This window comes from Oncorhynchus mykiss, chromosome 2, assembly GCF_013265735.2.
Source record: "Oncorhynchus mykiss isolate Arlee chromosome 2, USDA_OmykA_1.1, whole genome shotgun sequence".
Classification (NCBI taxonomy): Eukaryota; Metazoa; Chordata; class Actinopteri; order Salmoniformes; family Salmonidae; genus Oncorhynchus; species Oncorhynchus mykiss.
In genome coordinates this window covers 96968816-96989730 of record NC_048566.1, presented here as the reverse complement: position 1 = coordinate 96989730, position 20915 = coordinate 96968816, and the positions used below count along the sequence as shown (strand labels likewise).

The 20915-nt window shown below is 45.0% G+C and overlaps 1 protein-coding gene across 1 annotated transcript in view; it reads right to left on the bottom strand.

Annotated features, from left to right (window-relative positions):
* The window catches only part of LOC110500557 (1-phosphatidylinositol 4,5-bisphosphate phosphodiesterase zeta-1), a 56798-nt gene extending 38458 nt beyond the window's left edge, over nt 1-18340 (bottom strand). The window contains exons 1-4 of the mRNA XM_036960132.1: nt 18103-18340; nt 10522-10723; nt 8089-8233; nt 7535-7690 (exon numbers count right to left, since the gene is read on the bottom strand). Of these exons, the coding sequence (XP_036816027.1) occupies nt 7535-7690; nt 8089-8233; nt 10522-10723; nt 18103-18292 (693 nt within the window). The 5' untranslated portion in view covers nt 18293-18340. The remainder of the gene's footprint in view (nt 1-7534; nt 7691-8088; nt 8234-10521; nt 10724-18102) is intronic.
* Between the last annotated feature and the right edge of the window lie 2575 nt (nt 18341-20915).

Below are 20915 nucleotides of genomic sequence, written 5' to 3'. Positions count from 1 at the left end.
AGTCATTAGATCATTTATTTTGTTATTGTCCATATGTAGCTCCTTTTTGGTCACAGGTCCAGGAATGGCTGAAGAATTGCAACATTTGCCTATAACTAACACTACAGATAGCAATACTGGGTGATTTGAAAAGCCATAGTCAATCAATCAATAATATAATAATTATTTTAGCCAAAATGTTTATTTTTAATGTGCAATCTGTAGAAGCTATGAGAATAGGAAGGTTCAATTATTTTGTGAAACATCACAGCACTTTGGAAAAATATATGGCAAGTAGAAATCCGAAATGGATGATGTTGAGAGATAGATGGGAGAGGTTGAATGGAGCTGAAGGGTGGGACTGGATGGTGTTGATAGATGGGAGAGGTTGAATGGAGCTGAAGGGTGGGACTGGATGATGTTGAGAGATAGATGGGAGAGGTTGAATGGAGCTGAAGGGTGGGACTGGATGATGTTGAGAGATAGATGGGAGAGGTTGAATGGAGCTGAAGGGTGGGACTGGATGGTGTTGAGAGATAGATGGGAGGGGTTGAGTGGAGCTGAAGGGTGGGACTGGATGGTGTTGATAGATGGGAGAGGTTGAATGGAGCTGAAGGGTGGGACTGGATGGTGTTGATAGATAGATGGGAGGGGTTGAATGGAGCTGAAGGGTGGGACTGGATGGTGTTGATAGATGGGAGGGGTTGAATGGAGCTGAAGGGTGGGACTGGATGGTGTTGATAGATGGGAGAGGTTGAATGGAGCTGAAGGGTGGGACTGGATGGTGTTGATAGATAGATGGGAGGGGTTGAATGGAGCTGAAGGGTGGGACTGGATGGTGTTGATAGATGGGAGGGGTTGAATGGAGCTGAAGGGTGGGACTAATAACAAGATAAACAACGTAAAACATACGGGATCTGTAGAATGTATATAGGTTCGGAGCTTTTGTGAAATATCACAGTTACAAATACAAACTGGATGGATCAGAAATAGAGGAAGGACTAAGAACAAACAAGAGAGAACTATTGTAAAGTAGACTGTGTCTGTAGAATGTGTATAAGGTGTATGGATTGAAGGTAGAAGCAGAAGTGTTTATTAGTTCACTCCAATTGGGGGATCGGTGGAAGGGTTTGCGGTGTATAATAATAAAAGTATAATCTTTAAAAAAGTATGTATGTCAATGTAGGTATGTGTATGTATATATGTGTAAATATATGCATGCGTGTATGGATATATGTATTTACCAAAACAATATGGGGGATTGGAAATAATGCAGACAATTACATTGGAAGCAACATTCTTTCCGCAATATTAAGATGATCCACCCTCCCAAAAAAATAAAATGATAATAATAATAATAATTTATTATTACTATTATTATTACTATTATAATTACTATTATTATTACTATTACTAGTATTATTACTATTACTATTATTATTACTATTACTATTATTATTACTATTATAATTACTATTACTATTATTATTACTATTAGTATTAGTATTACTATTAGTATTAGTATTACTAAAAGTATTAGTATTACTATTAGTATTACTATTCGTATTAGTATTATTATTACTATTAGTATCAGTATTCATATTAGTATTTGTATTACTATTAGTATTACTCTTAGTATTAGTATTACTATTAGTATTAGTATTCCTATCAGTATTACTATTAGTATTAGTATTCCTATTAGTATTACTATTAGTATTATTATTACTATTTGTATTATTATTACTATTTGTATTGCTATTACTATTAGTATTACTATTACTATTAGTATTAGTATTCCTATTAGTATTACTATTATTATTACTATTATAATTACTATTACTATTATTATTACAATTAGTATTATTATGACTATTACTATTAGTATTAGTATTTCTAGTACTATTATTATTACTATTAGTATTATTATTACTATTATTATTACTATTGTAATTACTATTACTATTATTATTACTACTAGTATTATTATAACTATTACTATTACTATTATTATTACTATTACTATTATTATTACTATTAGTATTATTATTAGTATTACTAGTACTATTATTATTACTATTAGTATTATTATTACTATTATTATTACTGTTAGTATTAGTATGACTATTAGTATTATTATTACTATTATTATTACTATTAGTATTACTACTACTACTACTATTAGTATTACTATTAGTATTAGCATTACTATTAGTATTACTATTAGTATTATTATTACTATTAGTATTACTATTAGTATCAGTATTCCTATTAGTATTTGTATTACTATTAGTATTACTATTAGTATTAGTATTACTATTAGTATTATTATTCCTATTAGTATTACTATTAGTATTAGTATTCCTATTAGTATTAGTATTCCTATTAGTATTAGTATTATTATTACTATTACTAGTATTCCTACTATTAGTATTAGTATTCATATTAGTATTATTATTACTATTAGTATTACTATTAGTAGTATTATTACTATTACTATTATTATTACTATTACTATTATTATTACTATTAGTATTACTATTACTATTACTATTACTATTACTATTACTAGTATTATTATAACTATTACTATTAGTATTATACCATAGAGCAGCTATCATGCAGACACTCTCATCCAGAGCTACTTACAGTCAGATGAGTTAGTTAGATGAGTTAGTTAGATGAGTTAGTTACATGAGTTTTGACTACATTTCATGTGAGGCAGAGTGATTTAGTAACATGATAATTTGTGTGTAATAATAGTATATACAGTCGTGACCAAAAGGTTGAGAATGACACAAATATACATTTTCACAAAGTCTGCTGCCTCAGTTTGTATTATGGCAATTTGCATATACTCCAGAATGTTATGAAGAGTGATCAGATGAATTACAAAGTCCCTCTTTGCCATGCAAATGAACTGAATCCCCCCAAAAACATTTTCACTGCATTCTAGCCCTGCCACAACAGGACTAGCTGACATCATGTCAGTGATTCTCTCGTTAACACATGTTGGGGGGTTGACGAGAACAAGGCTGGAGATCACTCTGTCATGATGATTGAGTTCGAATAACAGACTGGAAGCTTCAAAAGGAGGGTGGTGCTTGGAATCATTGTTCTTCCTCTGTCAGCCATGGTTACCTAAAAGGAAACATGTGCCGTCATCATTGCTTTGCACAAAATGGGCTTCACAGGCTGCCAGTAAGATTGCACCTAAATCAACCATTTATCGGATCATCAAGAACTTCAAGGAGAGAGGTTCAATTGTTGTGAAGAAGGCTTCAGGGCGCCCAAGAAAGTCCAGCAAGTGCCAGGACCATCTCCTAAAGTTGATTCAGCTGCGGGATCGGGGCACCACCAGTACAGAGCTTGCTCAGGAATTGCAGCAGGCAGGTGTGAGTGCATCTGCACGCACGGTGTGTCATGTATTGTCATGTTGTGTCCTGTTCCTGTTCTTTCTCTTCACCCTGTCTCCCTCTGCTGGTCGTATTAGGTTACCTTTTCTTCCCCTCTTTCCCCCAGCTGTTCCTTGTCTTCTCTAACTACCTCGTTCACCCCTTTTCCCACCTGTTCCCTTTTTCCCTCTGATTAGGTCCCTATATCTCTCTCTGTTTCTGCTTCTGTCTTTGTCGGATTCTCGTTTGTGTTACTCATGCCTGAACCAGACTATCGTCGTGTTTGCTGCAACCTTGTCCTGTCGGAATCTGCCTGTTCATCTAACCTTGTCCTGTCCTGTCGGAATCTGCCTGTCCATCTGAGCCTACGTGTGTTTCATCATTAAAGAAACTCTGTTTTGTTAATTCGCTTTTGGGTCCTCATTCACGCACCTGACACGGTGAGGCAAAGACTTTTGGAGAATGGCCTGGTGTCAAGAAGGGCAGCAAAGAAGCCACTTCTGTCCAGGAAAAACATCAGGGACAGACTGATATTCTGCAAAAGGTACAGGGATTGGACTGTTGAGGACTGGGGTAAAGTCATTTTCACTGATGAATCCCCTATCCGATTGTTTGTGGCATCCGTAAAGCTTGTCCGGAGAAGACAAGGTGAGCGCTACCATCAGTCCTGTGTCATGCCAACAGTAAAGCATCCTGAGACCATTCATGTGTGGGGTTGCTTCTCAGCCAAGGGAGTGGGCTCACTCACAATTTTGCCTAAGAACACAGCTATGAATAAAGAATGGTACCAACACATCCTCCAGTAGCAACTTCTCCCAACCATCCAGGAACAGTTTGGTGAGAAACAATGCCTTTTCCAGCATGATGGAGCACCTTGCCATAAGTCAAAAGTGATAACTAAGTGGCTCGGGGAACACAACATTGATATTTTGGGTAGATTTTGGGTAAATTTTCCCCAGACCTTATTCCCATTGAGAACTTGTGGTCAATCCTCAAGAGGTGGGTGAACAAACAAAAACCCGCAAATTCTGACAAACTCCAAGCATTGATTATGCAAGAATGGGCTGCCATCAGTCAGGATGTGGCCCAGCAGTTAATTGACAGCATTCCAGGGTGGACTGCAGAGGTCTTGAAAAAGAAGGGTCAACACTGCAAATATGGACTCTTTGCATCAACTTCATGTAATTGTCAATAAAAGCTTTTGACACTTATGAAATGCTTGTAATCATACTTCAGTATTCCATAGTAACATCTGACAATAATATCTAAAGACACTGAAGCAGCAAACTTTGTGAAAATTAATATTTGTGTCATTCTCAAAACGTTTGGCCACGACTGTATGTTGTGACACCACATATGCTAGGACTGGCTTTCCGTACATGACTGTCTGTCACTAGAAGTACGGCTCATCTAAGATCACGTGACGACTGAGTGACCATGTATGAGTAGGGGCTGAGAACTTAATTCAAATCAAGATCAAGCTCTACACCCATTCAAACTTGTGCATTCCACTTAATTATATTCTTATATATTCCTCAAAAGACGTAAAAATGTATGATTGATATGTACATCAAATCATATTCTCCCACAGTCATGCATAATAACCATCTATAACATTTTAAAATAAATCTTTGACACAGACACACACACACACACACACACACACACACACACACACACACACACATAAACACACACAAACACGCGCAAACACACACAAACACAAACACACACAAACATATACAAACACATAAACACACACAAACATGCATAAACACACACACACAAACACGCACACACACGTGCACACACACACACACATGCAAAACCTCTGTCCTCTAATCAGACAGTCATCACCAGCAAGCAGCCTGTGCCAGTCTCCTTCCTGCCCTATCAGACAGTCATCACCAGCAGGGGTTCAAACAGAGGCAGACTATTCCACAGCTGAACTGCGGGCAGGGGAATGAGGAAATCTAAATATGCATCCCAAATGGCACTCTATACCCTATATAGTGCACTACTTTAGACCAGAGCCCTATAGAACCCTATTCCCTATATAGTGCACTACTTTAGACCAGAGCCCTATAGAACCCTATTACCTATATAGTGCACTACTTTAGACCAGAGCCCTATAGAACCCTATTCCCTATATATTGCACTACTTTAGACCAGAGCCCTATAGAACCCTATTCCCTAAATAGTGCACTGCTTTAGACCAGAGCCCTATAGAACCCTATTCCCTAAGTAGTGCACTGCTTTAGACCAGAACCCTATAGAACCCTATTCCCTAAGTAGTGCACTGCTTTAGACCAGAGCCCTATAGAACCCTATTCCCTAAGTAGTGCACTGCTTTAGACCAGAGCCCTATAGAACCCTATTCCTTATATAGTGCACTACTTTAGACCAGAGCCCTATAGAACCCTATTCCCTATATAGTGCACTACTTTAGACCAGAGCCCTATAGAACCCTATTCCCTATATAGTGCACTACTTTAGACCAGAGCCCTATAGAACCCTATTCCCTATATATAGTGCACTACTTTAGACCAGAGCCTTATAGAACCCTATTCCCTAAATAGTGCACTGCTTTAGACCAGAGCCCTATAGAACCCTATTCCCTATATAGTGCACTACTTTAGACCAGAGCCCTATAGAACCCTATTCCCTATATAGTGAACTACTTTAGACCAGAGCCCTATGGAACCCTATTCCCTATATAGTGCACTACTTTAGACCAGGGTTCCATTTGGGACATAGTCAACTGAACTATTTAAACGCTGTTCATGTGGTAGACCTTTTCAGACGATCCCATCCATTGATTTCCCCGGATGGAGTGTGAGATTGGACAGCCCAGAGGATCTCATCTAAGGCCTAGATTCAATCAGATCAAACGTTAACCCGGCAAAAAGCAGACACCGGGCATAGCTGATGTTATTTGGTGGTGTCGGAGGTGGAACTGAGCTGGAGCCGTCAAATCGATCGCTGTCACGAAGCCATACCCGTCCACACTCATGTTAGCCGTTCAGAAGGAGAAAGTGTAGGGATACAGAAATAATTATTAGGCTCGTTATTATTAAATCATTAACCTAATTCATTAAAGTTTCTATCATCTTAACAGAGGTGTAGATCACATCTCACATTCCACTGTTCCAACTTGTGAACAAGGCTGTATGGGATTTCTGTTCACGCGACTCCGTGAAACCAATGTCCGCATTAGGTATAATGCCAGGAGCCACTTGCGGATTTGACAGCTCCGACGCAGTTCCACCTCTGACATCACCAAAACAACCGCCATGTTGGTTAAAGCAGATCTGATTGAATCGAGCATTAAATGTATCTGTCTTCTGTCTTCTGTCCTGCAATCTGCAATGAGCCGAATCATATAAACTCTGTTTCTCTTTCCTCAGTGGACAAAAGTCCCTCATTCAGACCAGGGGCATATATCTTGTGAGCTGGCTCAGGCACAAGCTTACGACACCTTCTACACTTACTGAACAAGTTTCAGTTCCGTCTGACAGAGTTCAGCTTTGGCAGAGTTCACAAAGAGAAGGGACGTTATTGATCTCCTCTGCCGGAGCTTCAACAACACAAACTGAGCATGGACATTATTGATCCAGTCCACATAACATCTCCTCTGTCGGAGCTTCAACAGCACAAACTGAGCATGGACATTATTGATCCAGTCCACATAACATCTCCTCTGTCGGAGCTTCAACAGCACAAACTGAGCATGGACATTATTGATCCAGTCCACATAACATCTCCTCTGTCGGAGCTTCAACAGCACAAACTGAGAGGCACAATTAATGAATGTAATCCAAAAGCTATGTTCTACGTTTAAGTTGTGAAGATGACGTAGCTTGCGGTATATTCTATGTTTAAGGTGATTTACTAATATTTGAAAACCAGGAATCTTATAACTTTCACTAAGCTTATAAACAAATGTCAGCTGTTCTAGCTATACTGAGGTATACTGACACTGATGCGGGTGGCAGGTAACCTAGTGATTAAAAACGTTGGGCCAGTAACTGAAAGGTCACTGGTTTAAATCCCAGAGCCGACTATGTGAAAAATATGCAAAGGTATTTAAACCTAATTGCTCCTGTAAGTCGCTCTGGATAAGAGCGTCTGCTAAATGACTCTAATGTAAATGTACTGTTTACGTTAGGGCTGGGCAGTTGTCCAGGCTGATTGGTGAGGTCCAGGCTGGTGGCCAGCAGTTTTTCCCCCAGGATGGAGGTGAGGTACTGGGCCATGACATCCTGTTGAGTCGGGGTACAGTGGTTCTCCAGGGACAGGATCACTGGGTACGGAGACACCTGGCACAGAATAGTCTCTCTCAAGGGTCTGTCATGCCAGCAAGACACAAGATAACCATACCAGCAATGGAGGTCCTGTGTGACTCGGGTTTGGGTTCAATTCCCAAAGGAGTCACACACACACGTTCTAAAAATATAAACACGTTTCACAGTGAATAGCCCATTGCCAAGCAACCAGAATCAAAGAGGCCCATCTCCCCTTCAGTGAATAACACCCTCTATTAGTGATGGTAGCCAGTGAATTAGAATACGTAAACAACACACCAGGCAGTACAGTAGAACCCCGAGGCAACGTTCTGATTCCATTACCCTCCTAGACAACACTATGGGACTTATATCAAAGTAAGTGGAGATGTCCTAAAAATGTACACTGTTCTTTATCTGTGGTGTGGTCCTACCTCAAAGGCATGCTGTCCCACGGTAGTGATGACGTCCTTGAACAGGATCTTGCTGGTCAGAGTGTGACCATGGTAGACTATAGGCTCTGCACTAGGACCATCCCAGCAGTCAATCTCCAGACAACGACAACCTCTCCTCAGCGCACTGAGGACACACCGAGAGAGAGACGGATGGACGCGTAAGGAACACAAGATGATTACTAGGAGGAGGACTGAGGACATCTGTAGTTTACCAGCGACATACAGAGAACAAATGATAAAGTCGAAAATAGACCCAAACCTTATTTATTTTATAGTATATCCCTCACACTGTTTTACAGGACATGAAAGTTAATTCTGCAGACCGGTCAAAGAAATTATGTTTTCGATTATAATTTGAATTCCATTTTGCGTTATTCAGTACCAAAACGTTGAATGATTAATGAGTTAATAACCATCATATCAAAATGTATAGCCATATAAAAGCACAGAAACAAAATGGAGGATTTCCTTCTGACACACTAGCTCCCATCTGCACAGACTTGTCCTCACTGAACATACAGCAATAGTGGTTTGATTCATTGTTGGTCTTTATGTTCTTTATGCTCCTGATTCAGTTCTCCCTTTCCACCCTTTGCTCACCTGCCGGCTAGAGACAGAGTCCAGTCACCTCCCCTCCCCAGTCACCTCCCCTCCCCAGTCACCTCCCCTCCCCAGTCACCTCCCCTCCTAAGTCACCTCCCCTCCCCAGTCACCTCCCCGTTCATTAGCTGAGTGAACCAGGCCCCCCCATCAGGCCCTCCCACCAGACCTCCCCTCCCAAGTCATCTCCCCTCCATAGTCACCTCCCCTCCCCAGTCACCTCCCCTCCTAAGTCACCTCCCCTCCCCAGTCACCTCCCCTCCCCAGTCATCTCCCCTCCCCACCAGACCTCCCCTCCCCAGTCACCTCCCCTCCCCAGTCACCTCCCCTCCCCAGTCACCTCCCCTCCCAAGTCACCTCCCCTCCTAAGTCACCTCCCCTCCTAAGTAACCTCCCCTCCTAAGTCACCTCCCCTCCCCAGTCACCTCCCCTCCCCAGTCACCTCCCCGTTCATTAGCTGAGTGAACCAGGCCCCCCCATCACGGCCCCCCCCATCAGGCCTCCCCACCAGACCTCCCCTCCCAGTCACCACCCCTTTCATTAGCTGAGTGAACCAGGCCCCCCCATCACGGCCCCCCCATCAGGCCTCCCCACCAGACCTCCCCTCCTAAGTCACCTCCCCTCCCCAGTCACCTCCCCTCCTCAGTCACCTCCCCGTTCATTAGCTGAGTGAACCAGGCCCCCCCATCACGGCTCCCCATCAGGCCTCCCCTCCTAAGTCACCTCCCCTCCCCAGTCACCTCCCCTCCCTAGTCACCTCCCCATTCATTAGCTGAGTGAACCAGGCCCCCCCATCAGGCCCTCCCACCAGACCTCCTCCCCAGTCACTCAATTAGAGGGCTTTACTACAGTCTATTACAGACGAGTGGGAGACACGCCTGCATCCCAAATGGCACCCTATTCCCTACATAGTGCACTACTTATGACCAGAACCTTCAAAAGTAGTGCACTATATAGGGAATAGAGTGCCATTTGGGATGCTGGCATTGTATTAGACAGGAGTGAGAGAGTACTCTATATTATACACAGGGGAAAGACAGTATATTACAGCAGAGAGAGAGAGAGAGTACTCTACTGGTCTCAGAGGACCAATAATGGCCTAGTTCTGCTGCCATCAGCCCCTTTCTCACTCAGTTCACCTCCTTTTTGTCCTTTAGTTAGCGGATGGAGAGGCTGCATTACTGAATATGAAGGAGAGACTGAGAGAGCAGACACTGCGGTTTGAGAGGGTTTAAACTGAGAGAGCAGACACTGCGGTTTGAGAAGAGAGGGTTTAAACTTTAAAGAATGGCAGTGGATAAACAACCAGCAGAAGCCATTTCTTAACTAGTTGTATTACCTGACATAGGCTGTTGCAATTACCTGACATAGGTAGAATTATTACATGACATAGGCTGTTGCAATTACCTGACATAGGTAGTGTTATTACCTGACATAGGCAGTTGTAATGACCTGACATATGTAGTGTTATTACCTGACACAGGCTGTTGTAATGACCTGACATAAGTAGAAATATTACATGACGTAGGCTGTTGTAATTAATTGACATAGGTAGTGTTATTACCTGACACAGGCTGTTGTAATGACCTGACATAGGTAATGTTATTACCTGACACAGGCTGTTGTAATGACCTGACATAGGTAGTGTTATTACCTGACATAGGCAGTTGTAATTACCTGACATAGGTAGTGTTATTACCTGACATAGGCAGTTGTAATGACCTGACATATGTAGTGTTATTACCTGACACAGGCTGTTGTATTGACCTAACATAGGTAGTGTTATTACCTGACATATGCAGTTGTATTTACCTGACATAGGCATCCAGGGTGCTCTTGCCGACCAGCTGGTCCCCAGTGAGGTAAGTGTTGTGAGAAGACGAGATGAAGTAGTGACACAGAGGCTGGTCCATATCCTGGTACACAGACGTGTGTATCTGGTCAAACACACTACAGTCTTTAGACTCCATGTATCTGTAGAATCCCTCGAATGTCATGCTTCTGTTCTCTCTAGCTGCCAGGGATACGCAGAGGTTGGGTTAAAAAACCCTCAACAAAAAAACAATCACTCAGTTGGATGTACTACTTTAATTGCCTATGTACCTTGAGGACGTGAGGAGAGAAGGAAGTATTTGGATGGTAAAAATCTGTCCTGCCCCTGAACAAGGCAGTTAACCCCTTGTTCCCCAGTAGGCTGTCATTGTAAATACTAATTTATTCTTAACTGACTTGCCTAGTTAAATAAAGGTTAAAAATACATTTTAAAAATGTGCCAATTGAGAAAGTGTCTTGTTGTGCTAGTCCACTGACGAGCTTGACTGTCTTCGTTTTACTTCTGGTTTTCGTCGTGTCAGACTGATGCCTCTGTACCTGTAGCAGAGCATTTTGTCTGATGAGCTTGACTGTCATGGTTTTACTTCCTGTTTTCGTCAGGTCAGACGGATGCCTCTATGCCTGTCGTAGCGTGGCATTTCTATGGTGCTGTTTGTATAGCGGCAGGAGATGCTAAATAGACTTGTGTCCGTTCTAATCTGAAACAAGTGGTCTCATCACATGTGACTCAGCTAAGGCTAACAACATGCCTGGTAGGGGTACAGTCATAGATACCTACTGTACAGTCGTGGCCAAAAGTTTTGAGAATGACACAAATATACATTTTCACAAAGTCTGCTGCCTCAGTTTGTGTGATGGCAATTTGCATATACTCCAGAATGTTATGAAGAGTGATCAGATGAATTGCAATTAATTGTAAAGTCCCTCTTTGCCATGCAAATGAACTGAATCCCCCAAAAAAACATTTCCACTGCATTTCAGCCCTGCCACAAAAGGACCAGCTGACATCATGTCAGTGATTCTCTCGTTAACACAGGTGTGAGTGTTGATGAGGATAAGGCTGGAGATCACTCTGTCTGTCAGGTGCGTGAATGAGGACCCAAAAGCGAATTAACAAAACAGAGTTTCTTTAATGACGAAACACACGTAGGCTCAGATGGACAGGCAGATTCCGACAGGACAGGACAAGGTTAGCTGAACAGGCAGATTCCGACAGGACAGGACAAGGTTGCAGCAAACACGACGATAGTCTGGTTCAGGCATGAGTAACACAAACGAGAATCCGACAAGGACAGGAACAAAAACAGAGAGAGATGTAGGGACCTAATCAGAGGGAAAAAGGGAACAGGTGGGAAAAGGGGTGAATGAGGTAGTCAGAGAAGACAAGGAACAGCTGGGGAAAAGAGGGACAGAAACGGTAACCTAGTACGACCAGCAGAGGGAGACAGGGTGAAAGGAAAGGACAGAAACAAGACACAACATGACAATACATGACAGTACCCCCCCACTCACCGAGCGCCTCCTGGCGCACTCGAGGAGGAAACCTGGCGGCAACGGAGGAAATCCTCGATCAGCGCACGGTCCAGCACGTCCCGAGAGGGAACCCAACTCCTCTCCTCAGGACCGTACCCCTCCCAATCTACGAGGTACTGGTGACCACGGCCCCGAGGACGCATGTCCAAAATCCTACGGACCCTGTAGATGGGTGCGCCCTCGACAAGGATGGGGGGGGGGGGGGAAGACGAGCGGGGGCGCGAAGAACGGGCTTGATACAGGAGACATGGAAGACCGGGTGGACGCGACGAAGGTATCGCGGAAGAAGAAGTCGAACTGCGACAGGATTAATGACCCGAGAAATACGGAACGGACCAATGAACCGCGGGGTCAACTTGCGAGAAGCCGTCTTAAGGGGAAGGTTCTGAGTGGAGAGCCAAACTCTCTGACCGCGACAATATCTAGGACTCTTAGTTCTACGCTTATTAGCAGCCCTCACAGTCTGCGTCCTATAACGGCAAAGTGCAGACCTGACCCTCTTCCAGGTGCGCTCGCAACGTTGGACAAAAGCCTGAGCGGAGGGGACGCTGGACTCGGCGAACTGAGATGAGAACAGCGGAGGCTGGTACCCGAGGCTACTCTGAAAAGGAGATAGCCCGGTCGCAGACGAAGGAAGCGAGTTGTGGGCGTACTCTGCCCAGGGGAGCTGTTCTGACCAAGACGCAGGGTTGCGAAAAGAAAGACTGCGTAAGATGCGACCAATAGTCTGATTGGCCCGTTCTGCTTGACCGTTAGACTGGGGGTGAAAGCCGGAAGAGAGACTGACGGAAGCCCCAATCAAACGGCAAAACTCCCTCCAAAATTGAGACGTGAATTGCGGACCTCTGTCCGAAACGACGTCTGACGGAAGGCCATGAATTCTGAAAACATTCTCGATGATGATTTGTGCCGTCTCTTTAGCAGAAGGAAGCTTAGCAAGGGGAATGAAATGAGCCGCCTTAGAGAACCTATCGACAACCGTAAGAATAACAGTCTTCCCCGCTGACGAAGGCAGTCCGGTGACAAAATCTAAGGCGATGTGAGACCACGGTCGAGAGGGAATGGGAAGCGGCCTGAGACGGCCGGCAGGAGGGGAGTTACCGGACTTAGTCTGCGCGCAGACCGAACAAGCAGCCACGAAACGACGCGTGTCATGCTCCCGGGTGGGCCACCAAAAACGCTGGCGAATGGAAGCAAGCGTACCCCGAACGCCAGGGTGGCCGGCTAACTTGGCAGAGTGAGCCCACTGAAGAACGGCCAGACGAGTAGGAACGGGAACGAAAAGAAGGTTCCTAGGACAAGCGCGCGGCGACGGAGTGTGAGTGAGCGCTTGCTTTACCTGCCTCTCAATTCCCCAGACAGTCAACCCGACAACACGCCCCTCAGGGAGAATCCCCTCGGGGTCAGTGGAGGCTACTGAAGAACTGAAGAGACGAGATAAAGCATCAGGCTTGGTGTTCTTGGAGCCCGGACGATAAGAAATCACGAACTCGAAACGAGCGAAAAACAGCGCCCAACGCGCCTGACGCGCATTAAGTCGTTTGGCAGAACGGATGTACTCAAGGTTCCTATGGTCAGTCCAAACGACAAAAGGAACGGTCGCCCCCTCCAACCACTGTCGCCATTCGCCTAGGGCTAACCGGATGGCGAGCAGTTCGCGGTTTCCCACATCATAGTTACGTTCCGACGGCGACAGGCGATGAGAAAAATACGCGCATGGGTGGACCTTGTCGTCAGAGAGGGAGCGCTGAGAAAGAATGGCTCCCACGCCCACCTCTGACGCGTCAACCTCGACAACGAACTGTCTAGAGACGTCAGGTGTAACAAGGATAGGAGCGGATGTAAAACGATTCTTGAGGAGATCAAAAGCTCCCTGGGCGGAAACGGACCACTTAAAGCACGTCTTGACAGAAGTAAGGGCTGTGAGAGGAGCTGCCACCTGACCGAAATTACGGATGAAACGACGATAGAAGTTCGCGAAGCCGAGAAAGCGCTGCAGCTCGACGCGTGACTTAGGGGCGGGCCAATCAATGACAGCTTGGACCTTAGCGGGATCCATCTTAATGCCTTCAGCGGAAATAACAGAACCGAGAAATGTGACGGAGGAGGCATGAAAAGAGCACTTCTCAGCCTTCACAAAAAGACAATTCTCTAAAAGGCGCTGGAGGACACGTCGAACGTGCTGAACATGAATCTGGAGTGACGGTGAAAAAATCAGGATGTCGTCAAGGTAAACGAAAACAAAGATGTTCAGCATGTCTCTCAGGACATCATTGACTAATGCCTGAAAGACAGCTGGAGCGTTAGCGAGGCCGAAAGGAAGAACCCGGTATTCAAAGTGCCCTAACGGAGTGTTAAACGCCGTCTTCCACTCGTCCCCCTCCCTGATGCGCACGAGATGGTAAGCGTTACGAAGGTCCAACTTAGTGAAAAACCTGGCTCCCTGCAGGATCTCGAAGGCTGAAGACATAAGAGGAAGCGGATAACGATTCTTCACTGTTATGTCATTCAGCCCTCGATAATCTATGCAGGGGCGCAGGGACCCGTCCTTCTTCTTAACAAAAAAGAACCCCGCTCCGGCGGGAGAGGAGGAGGGGACTATGGTACCGGCGGCAAGAGCTACAGACAAATAATCTTCGAGAGCCTTACGTTCGGGAGCCGACAGAGAGTATAGTCTACCCCGGGGGGGAGTGGTTCCCGGAAGGAGATCAATACTACAATCATACGACCGGTGTGGAGGAAGAGAGGTGGCCCTGGACCGACTGAACACCGTGCGCAGATCGTGATATTCCTCCGGCACCCCTGTCAAATCACCAGGCTCCTCCTGTGAAGAAGAGACAGAGGAAACAGGAGGGATAGCAGACATTAAACATTTCACATGACAAGAGACGTTCCAGGAGAGGATAGAATTACTAGACCAATTAATGGAAGGATTATGACAAACTAGCCAGGGATGGCCCAAAACAACAGGTGTAAAAGGTGAACGAAAAATTAAAAAAGAAATGGTTTCGCTATGATTACCAGAAACAGTGAGGGTTAAAGGTAGCGTCTCACGCTGAATCCTGGGGAGAGGACTACCATCCAGGGCGAACAAGGCCGTGGACTCCCTTAACTGTCTGAGAGGAATGTCATGTTCCCGAGCCCAGGTCTCGTCCATAAAACAGCCCTCCGCCCCAGAGTCTATTAAGGCACTGCAGGAAGCTGACGAACCGGTCCAGCGTAGATGGACCGACAAGGTAGTGCAGGATCTTGAAGGAGAGACAGGAGTAGTAGCGCTCACCAGTAGCCCTCCGCTTACTGATGAGCTCTGGCTTTTACTGGACATGAAGTGACAAAATGACCAGCAGAACCGCAATAGAGACAGAGGCGGTTGGTGATTCTCCGTTCCCTCTCCTTAGTCGAGATGCGGATACCTCCCAGCTGCATAGGCTCAGCACCCGAGCCGGCAGAGGAAGATGGTAGTGATGCGGAGAGGGGGGCAACGGAGAACGCGAGCTCCTTTCCACGAGCTCGGTGACGAAGATCAACCCGTCGCTCAATGCGAATAGCGAGTTCAATCAAGGAATCCACGCTGGAAGGAACCTCCCGGGAGAGAATCTCATCCTTTACCTCTGCGCGGAGACCCTCCAGAAAACGAGCGAGCAAAGCCGGCTCGTTCCAGCCACTGGAGGCAGCAAGAGTGCGAAACTCAATAGAGTAGTCTGTTATGGATCGATTACCTTGACATAGGGAAGACAGGGCCCTGGAAGCCTCCTCCCCAAAAACAGATCGATCAAAAACCCGTATCATCTCCTCCTTAAAGTCCTGATACTGGTTAGTACACTCAGCCCTTGCCTCCCAGATTGCCGTGCCCCACTCACGAGCCCGTCCAGTAAGGAGAGATATGACGTAGGCGACACGAGCAGTGCTCCTGGCGTAAGTGTTGGGCTGGAGAGAAAACACAATATCACACTGGGTGAGGAACGAGCGGCATTCAGTGGGCTCCCCAGAGTAACACGGCGGGTTATTGATTCTGGGCTCCGGAGATTCGAAAGCCCTGGAAGTGGCCGGTGGATCGAGGCGGAGATGGTGAACCTGTTCTGTGAGGTTGGAGACTTGGGTGGCCAGGGTCTCAACGGCATGTCGAGCAGCAGACAATTCCTGCTCGTGTCTGCCTAGCATCGCCCCCTGGATCTCGACGGCTGAGTGGAGAGGATCCGAAGTCGCTGGGTCCATTCTTGGTCGGATTCTTCTGTCAGGTGCGTGAATGAGGACCCAAAAGCGAATTAACAAAACAGAGTTTCTTTAATGACGAAACACACGTAGGCTCAGATGGACAGGCAGATTCCGACAGGACAGGACAAGGTTAGCTGAACAGGCAGATTCCGACAGGACAGGACAAGGTTGCAGCAAACACGACGATAGTCTGGTTCAGGCATGAGTAACACAAACGAGAATCCGACAAGGACAGGAACAAAAACAGAGAGAGATGTAGGGACCTAATCAGAGGGAAAAAGGGAACAGGTGGGAAAAGGGGTGAATGAGGTAGTCAGAGAAGACAAGGAACAGCTGGGGAAAAGAGGGACAGAAACGGTAACCTAGTACGACCAGCAGAGGGAGACAGGGTGAAAGGAAAGGACAGAAACAAGACACAACATGACAATACATGACACTGTCATGCTGATTGAGTTCGAATAACAGACTGGAAGCTTCAAAAGGAGGGTGGTGCTTGGAATCATTGTTCTTCCTCTGTCAACCATGGTTACCTAAAAGGAAACACGTGCCGTTATCATTGCACAAAAAGGGCTTCACAGGCAAGGATATTGCTGCCAGTAAGATTGCACGTAAATCAACCATTTATCGGATCATCAAGAACTTCAAGGAGAAAGGTTAAATTGTTGTGAAGAAGGCTTCAGGGCGCCCAAGAAAGTCCAGCAAGTGCCAGGACCATCTCCTAAAGTTGATTCAGCTGCGGGATCGGCGCACCACCAGTACAGAGCTTGTTCAGGAATGGCAGCAGGCAGGTGTGAGTGCATCTGCACGCACAGTGAGGTGAAGACTTTTGGAGGATGGCTTGGTGTCAAGAAGGGCAGCAAAGAAGCCACTTCTCTCCAGGGAAAAACATCAGGGACAGACTGATATTCTGCAAAAGGTACAGGGATTGGACTGTTGAGGACTGGGGTAAAGTTCAATGATGAATCCCCTTTCCGATTGTTTGGGGCATGTGGAAAAAAGCTTGTCCGGAGAAGACAAGGTGAGCGCTACCATCAGTCCTGTGTCATGCCAACAGTAAAGCATCCTGAGACCATTCATGTGTGGGGTTGCTTCTCAGCCAAGGGAGTGGGCTCACTCACAATTTTGCCTAAGAACACAGCCATGAATAAAGAATGGTACCAACACATCCTCCAGTAGCAACATCTCCCAACCATCCAGGAACAGTTTGGTGAGAAACAATGCCTTTTCCAGCATGATGGTGCACCTTGCCATAAGTCAAAAGTGATAACTAAGTGGCTCGGGGAACAAAACATTGATATTTTGGGTCCATGGCCAGGAAACTCCCCAGACGTTAATCCCATTGAGAACTTGTGGTCAATCCTCAAGAGGTGGGTGAACAAACAAAAACCCGCAAATTCTGACAAACTCCAAGCATTGATTATGCAAGAGTGGGCTGCCATCAGTCAGAATTTGGCCCAGAAGTTCATTGACAGCATGCCAGGGCGGATTGCAGAGGTCTTGAAAAAGAAGGGTCAACACTGCAAATATTGACTCTTTGCATCAACTTCATGTAATTGTCAATAAAAGCCTTTGACACTTATGAAATGCTTGTAATTATACTTCAGTATTCCATAGTAACATCTGACAATAATATCTAAAGACACTGAAGCAGCAGACTTTGTGAAAATTAATATTTGTGTCATTCTCAAAACTTTTGGCCACGACTGTACTGTAACAATAAAAATGAAAATAAGTGAACAAGGAAACCTAATTAATTGTGCATCATGATAGGACAGAACTGTTCCAAGTCCCACCTCATCCCCTTTCACTCACCTGTCTCCTCAATCTCATATCTGTCAATCAAGCCCTCCGCTGTCTCCTGATTGGCTGCTGCCTCCATCTGCTCCATGTGTAGGAACCTGAGGAGAGCGGAGGCGGCCAGAGTATTCCTTCCGGAGGAGTAGCACTGGTAGATGTTCTGGATCTCTGACCTTCTGGAGGTGGAGGCCTTGTTCTTCTTCATTGTCCGCCAGCCAGCAGAGTCCTCAAGCCCCCTGACCCAGGTCTCACCCTGGCCCCTGTGGAAACAAACCTGTTTGACTTCATTGTGTTTTCATCCTCAATGGTTTTTCATTTGTGGTATTGTTGTATTCGCGTGGCTGAGGTAAGTTTTTTTTTTTTATTGTCAAATAAAATGCAATCATCCTTTAAGACACAGTCCCCAGGAACCCACTGGGACATAGAAGAAGGGATCATGGTATATTGTTTATAATAGTTTACAGTTTATAACAGTTTACAGTTTATAATAGTTTACAGTTTATAATAGTTTACAGTTTATACTACTTTACAGTTTATAATAGTTTACAGTTTATAACAGTTTACAGTTTATAATAGTTTACAGTTTATAATAGTTTACAGTTTATAATACTTTACAGTTTATAATAGTTTACAGTTTATAACAGTTTACAGTTTATAATAGTTTCCATTTTCTAATAGTTTCCAGTTGACTGGAATGGCATTGGCTGAAATGGCATTGAGTGGAATGGCATTGATAGGAATGGCATTGAGTGGAATGGGATTGACTGGAATGGCATTGATAGGAATGGCATTGGCTGGAATGGCATTGAGTGGAATGGCATTGATAGGAATGGCATTGAGTGGAATGGCATTGATAGGAATGGCATTGGCTGGAATGGCATTGAGTGGAATGGGATTGACTGGAATGGCATTGACTGGAATGGCATTGATAGGAATGGCATTGGCTGGAATGGCATTGACTGGAATGGCATTGATAGGAATGGCATTGACTGGAATGGCATTGACTGGAATGGCATTGACTGGAATGGCATTGGCTGGAATGGCATTGAGTGGAATGGGATTGACTGGAATGGCATTGACTGGAATGGCATTGATAGGAATGGCATTGATAGGAATGGCATGGGCTGGAATGGCATTGACTGGAATGGCATTGATAGGAATGGCATTGACTGGAATGGCATTGACTGGAATGGCATTGACTGGAATGGCATTGACTGGAATGGCATTGAGTGGAATGGCATTGACTGGAATGGCATTGAGTGGAATGGCATTGACTGGAATGGCATTGACTGGAATGGCATTGACTGGAATGGCATTGACTGGAATGGCATTGACTGGAATGGCATTGACTGGAATGGCATTGAGTGGAATGGCATTGACTGGAATGGCATTGACTGGAATGGCATTGACTGGAATGGCATTGACTGGAATGGCATTGAGTGGAATGGCATTGACTGGAATGACATTGACTGGAATGGCATTGAGTGGAATGGCATTGAGTGGAATGGCATTGATTGGAATGGCATTGAGTGGAATGGCATTGATGGAATGGCATTGAGTGGAATGGCATTGATTGGAATGGCATTGGCTGGAATGGCATTGAGTGGAATGGCATTGATTGGAATGGCATTGACTGGAATGGCATTGAGTGGAATGGCATTGAGTGGAATGGGATTGACTGGAATGGCATTGACTGGAATGGCATTGACTGGAATGGCATTGGCTGGAATGGCATTGACTGGAATGGCATTGACTGGAATGGCATTGAGTGGAATGGCATTGACTGGAATGGCATTGAGTGGAATGGCATTGTTCGCAGCACTGACTGTGAATAATAGACATCTATACTGCTTCAAAGGAACATGAAAACAGACAGGTGCCTCTATCAATTCCACTGACCACAGAGTGGCACTCTTTTTCAATGATATGGACCTGAAAATGTAACGCTGTGTGCACCAATCAAATGTAGGCTGACTGTTAATAGTACACACGGATTGGCTGTAATGAAGTGTCACTCTTCCAGGTGCAGATGTAACATGTACCTGAGCTGAGTGCTACACCAGGGTGTTATTTTTCTCTCCTCCGCTGACTCAGAAGAGGGGGATGACAGGGAATCGAGGGTGCTCGTTCTCAGAGAGGAAGGCTCCCATCTCTTTCTCTTTCCTCAGACATGCAGGGGAGAACAGCCTGGGTGATTATTCCTATCTGCTTCTCTCTCTCTCTCTCTCTCTCTCTCTCTCTCTCTCTTCTGTTCAGCAACCCTTCAACATTTCAAACACATGCCTTACATACTGTTGTCTCAGCTCAGTGTGTGCTGTTCAGTGTGCTAGCATTGCCTCTGTAGTCTCCCACTGAGGATGTCATCGCCTCTGTGTGCTATAGGTCTACAAACCCGTCAGCACTGACAATCGTGTCGTTCACTTTTCACAACTGTGTATTTCACCACAGTTCCCCTCAGATTGTGTTATGTCTCTACATGACAAGTAGTATCTACTGTTGTGAAAGTATGGTTAGTAGTATCTACTCTTGTGAAAGTATGGTTAGGGATAACAGACGGTACAACCTACCTTACGCTGATTCCTGTGGTTCGGTAGCATGAACCACACCCAGAAAACGACTCAACTAAGAAAGCAATGGAACACTAAGGGAATGGAATGTTTGGGACTGTTGCTGCCTGGTGCTTGAGACATGTGTTCCAATTCTACGCTCTTCATTGTGATGTAAAAGAACACCACGTTCCATTACAATAGTTGGCGATGTCACAATGGGGGCTGTCATCTCTCTTCTTTCACAGAGATCAGAGACACTTTTCCTTGATGGCTTCCAAT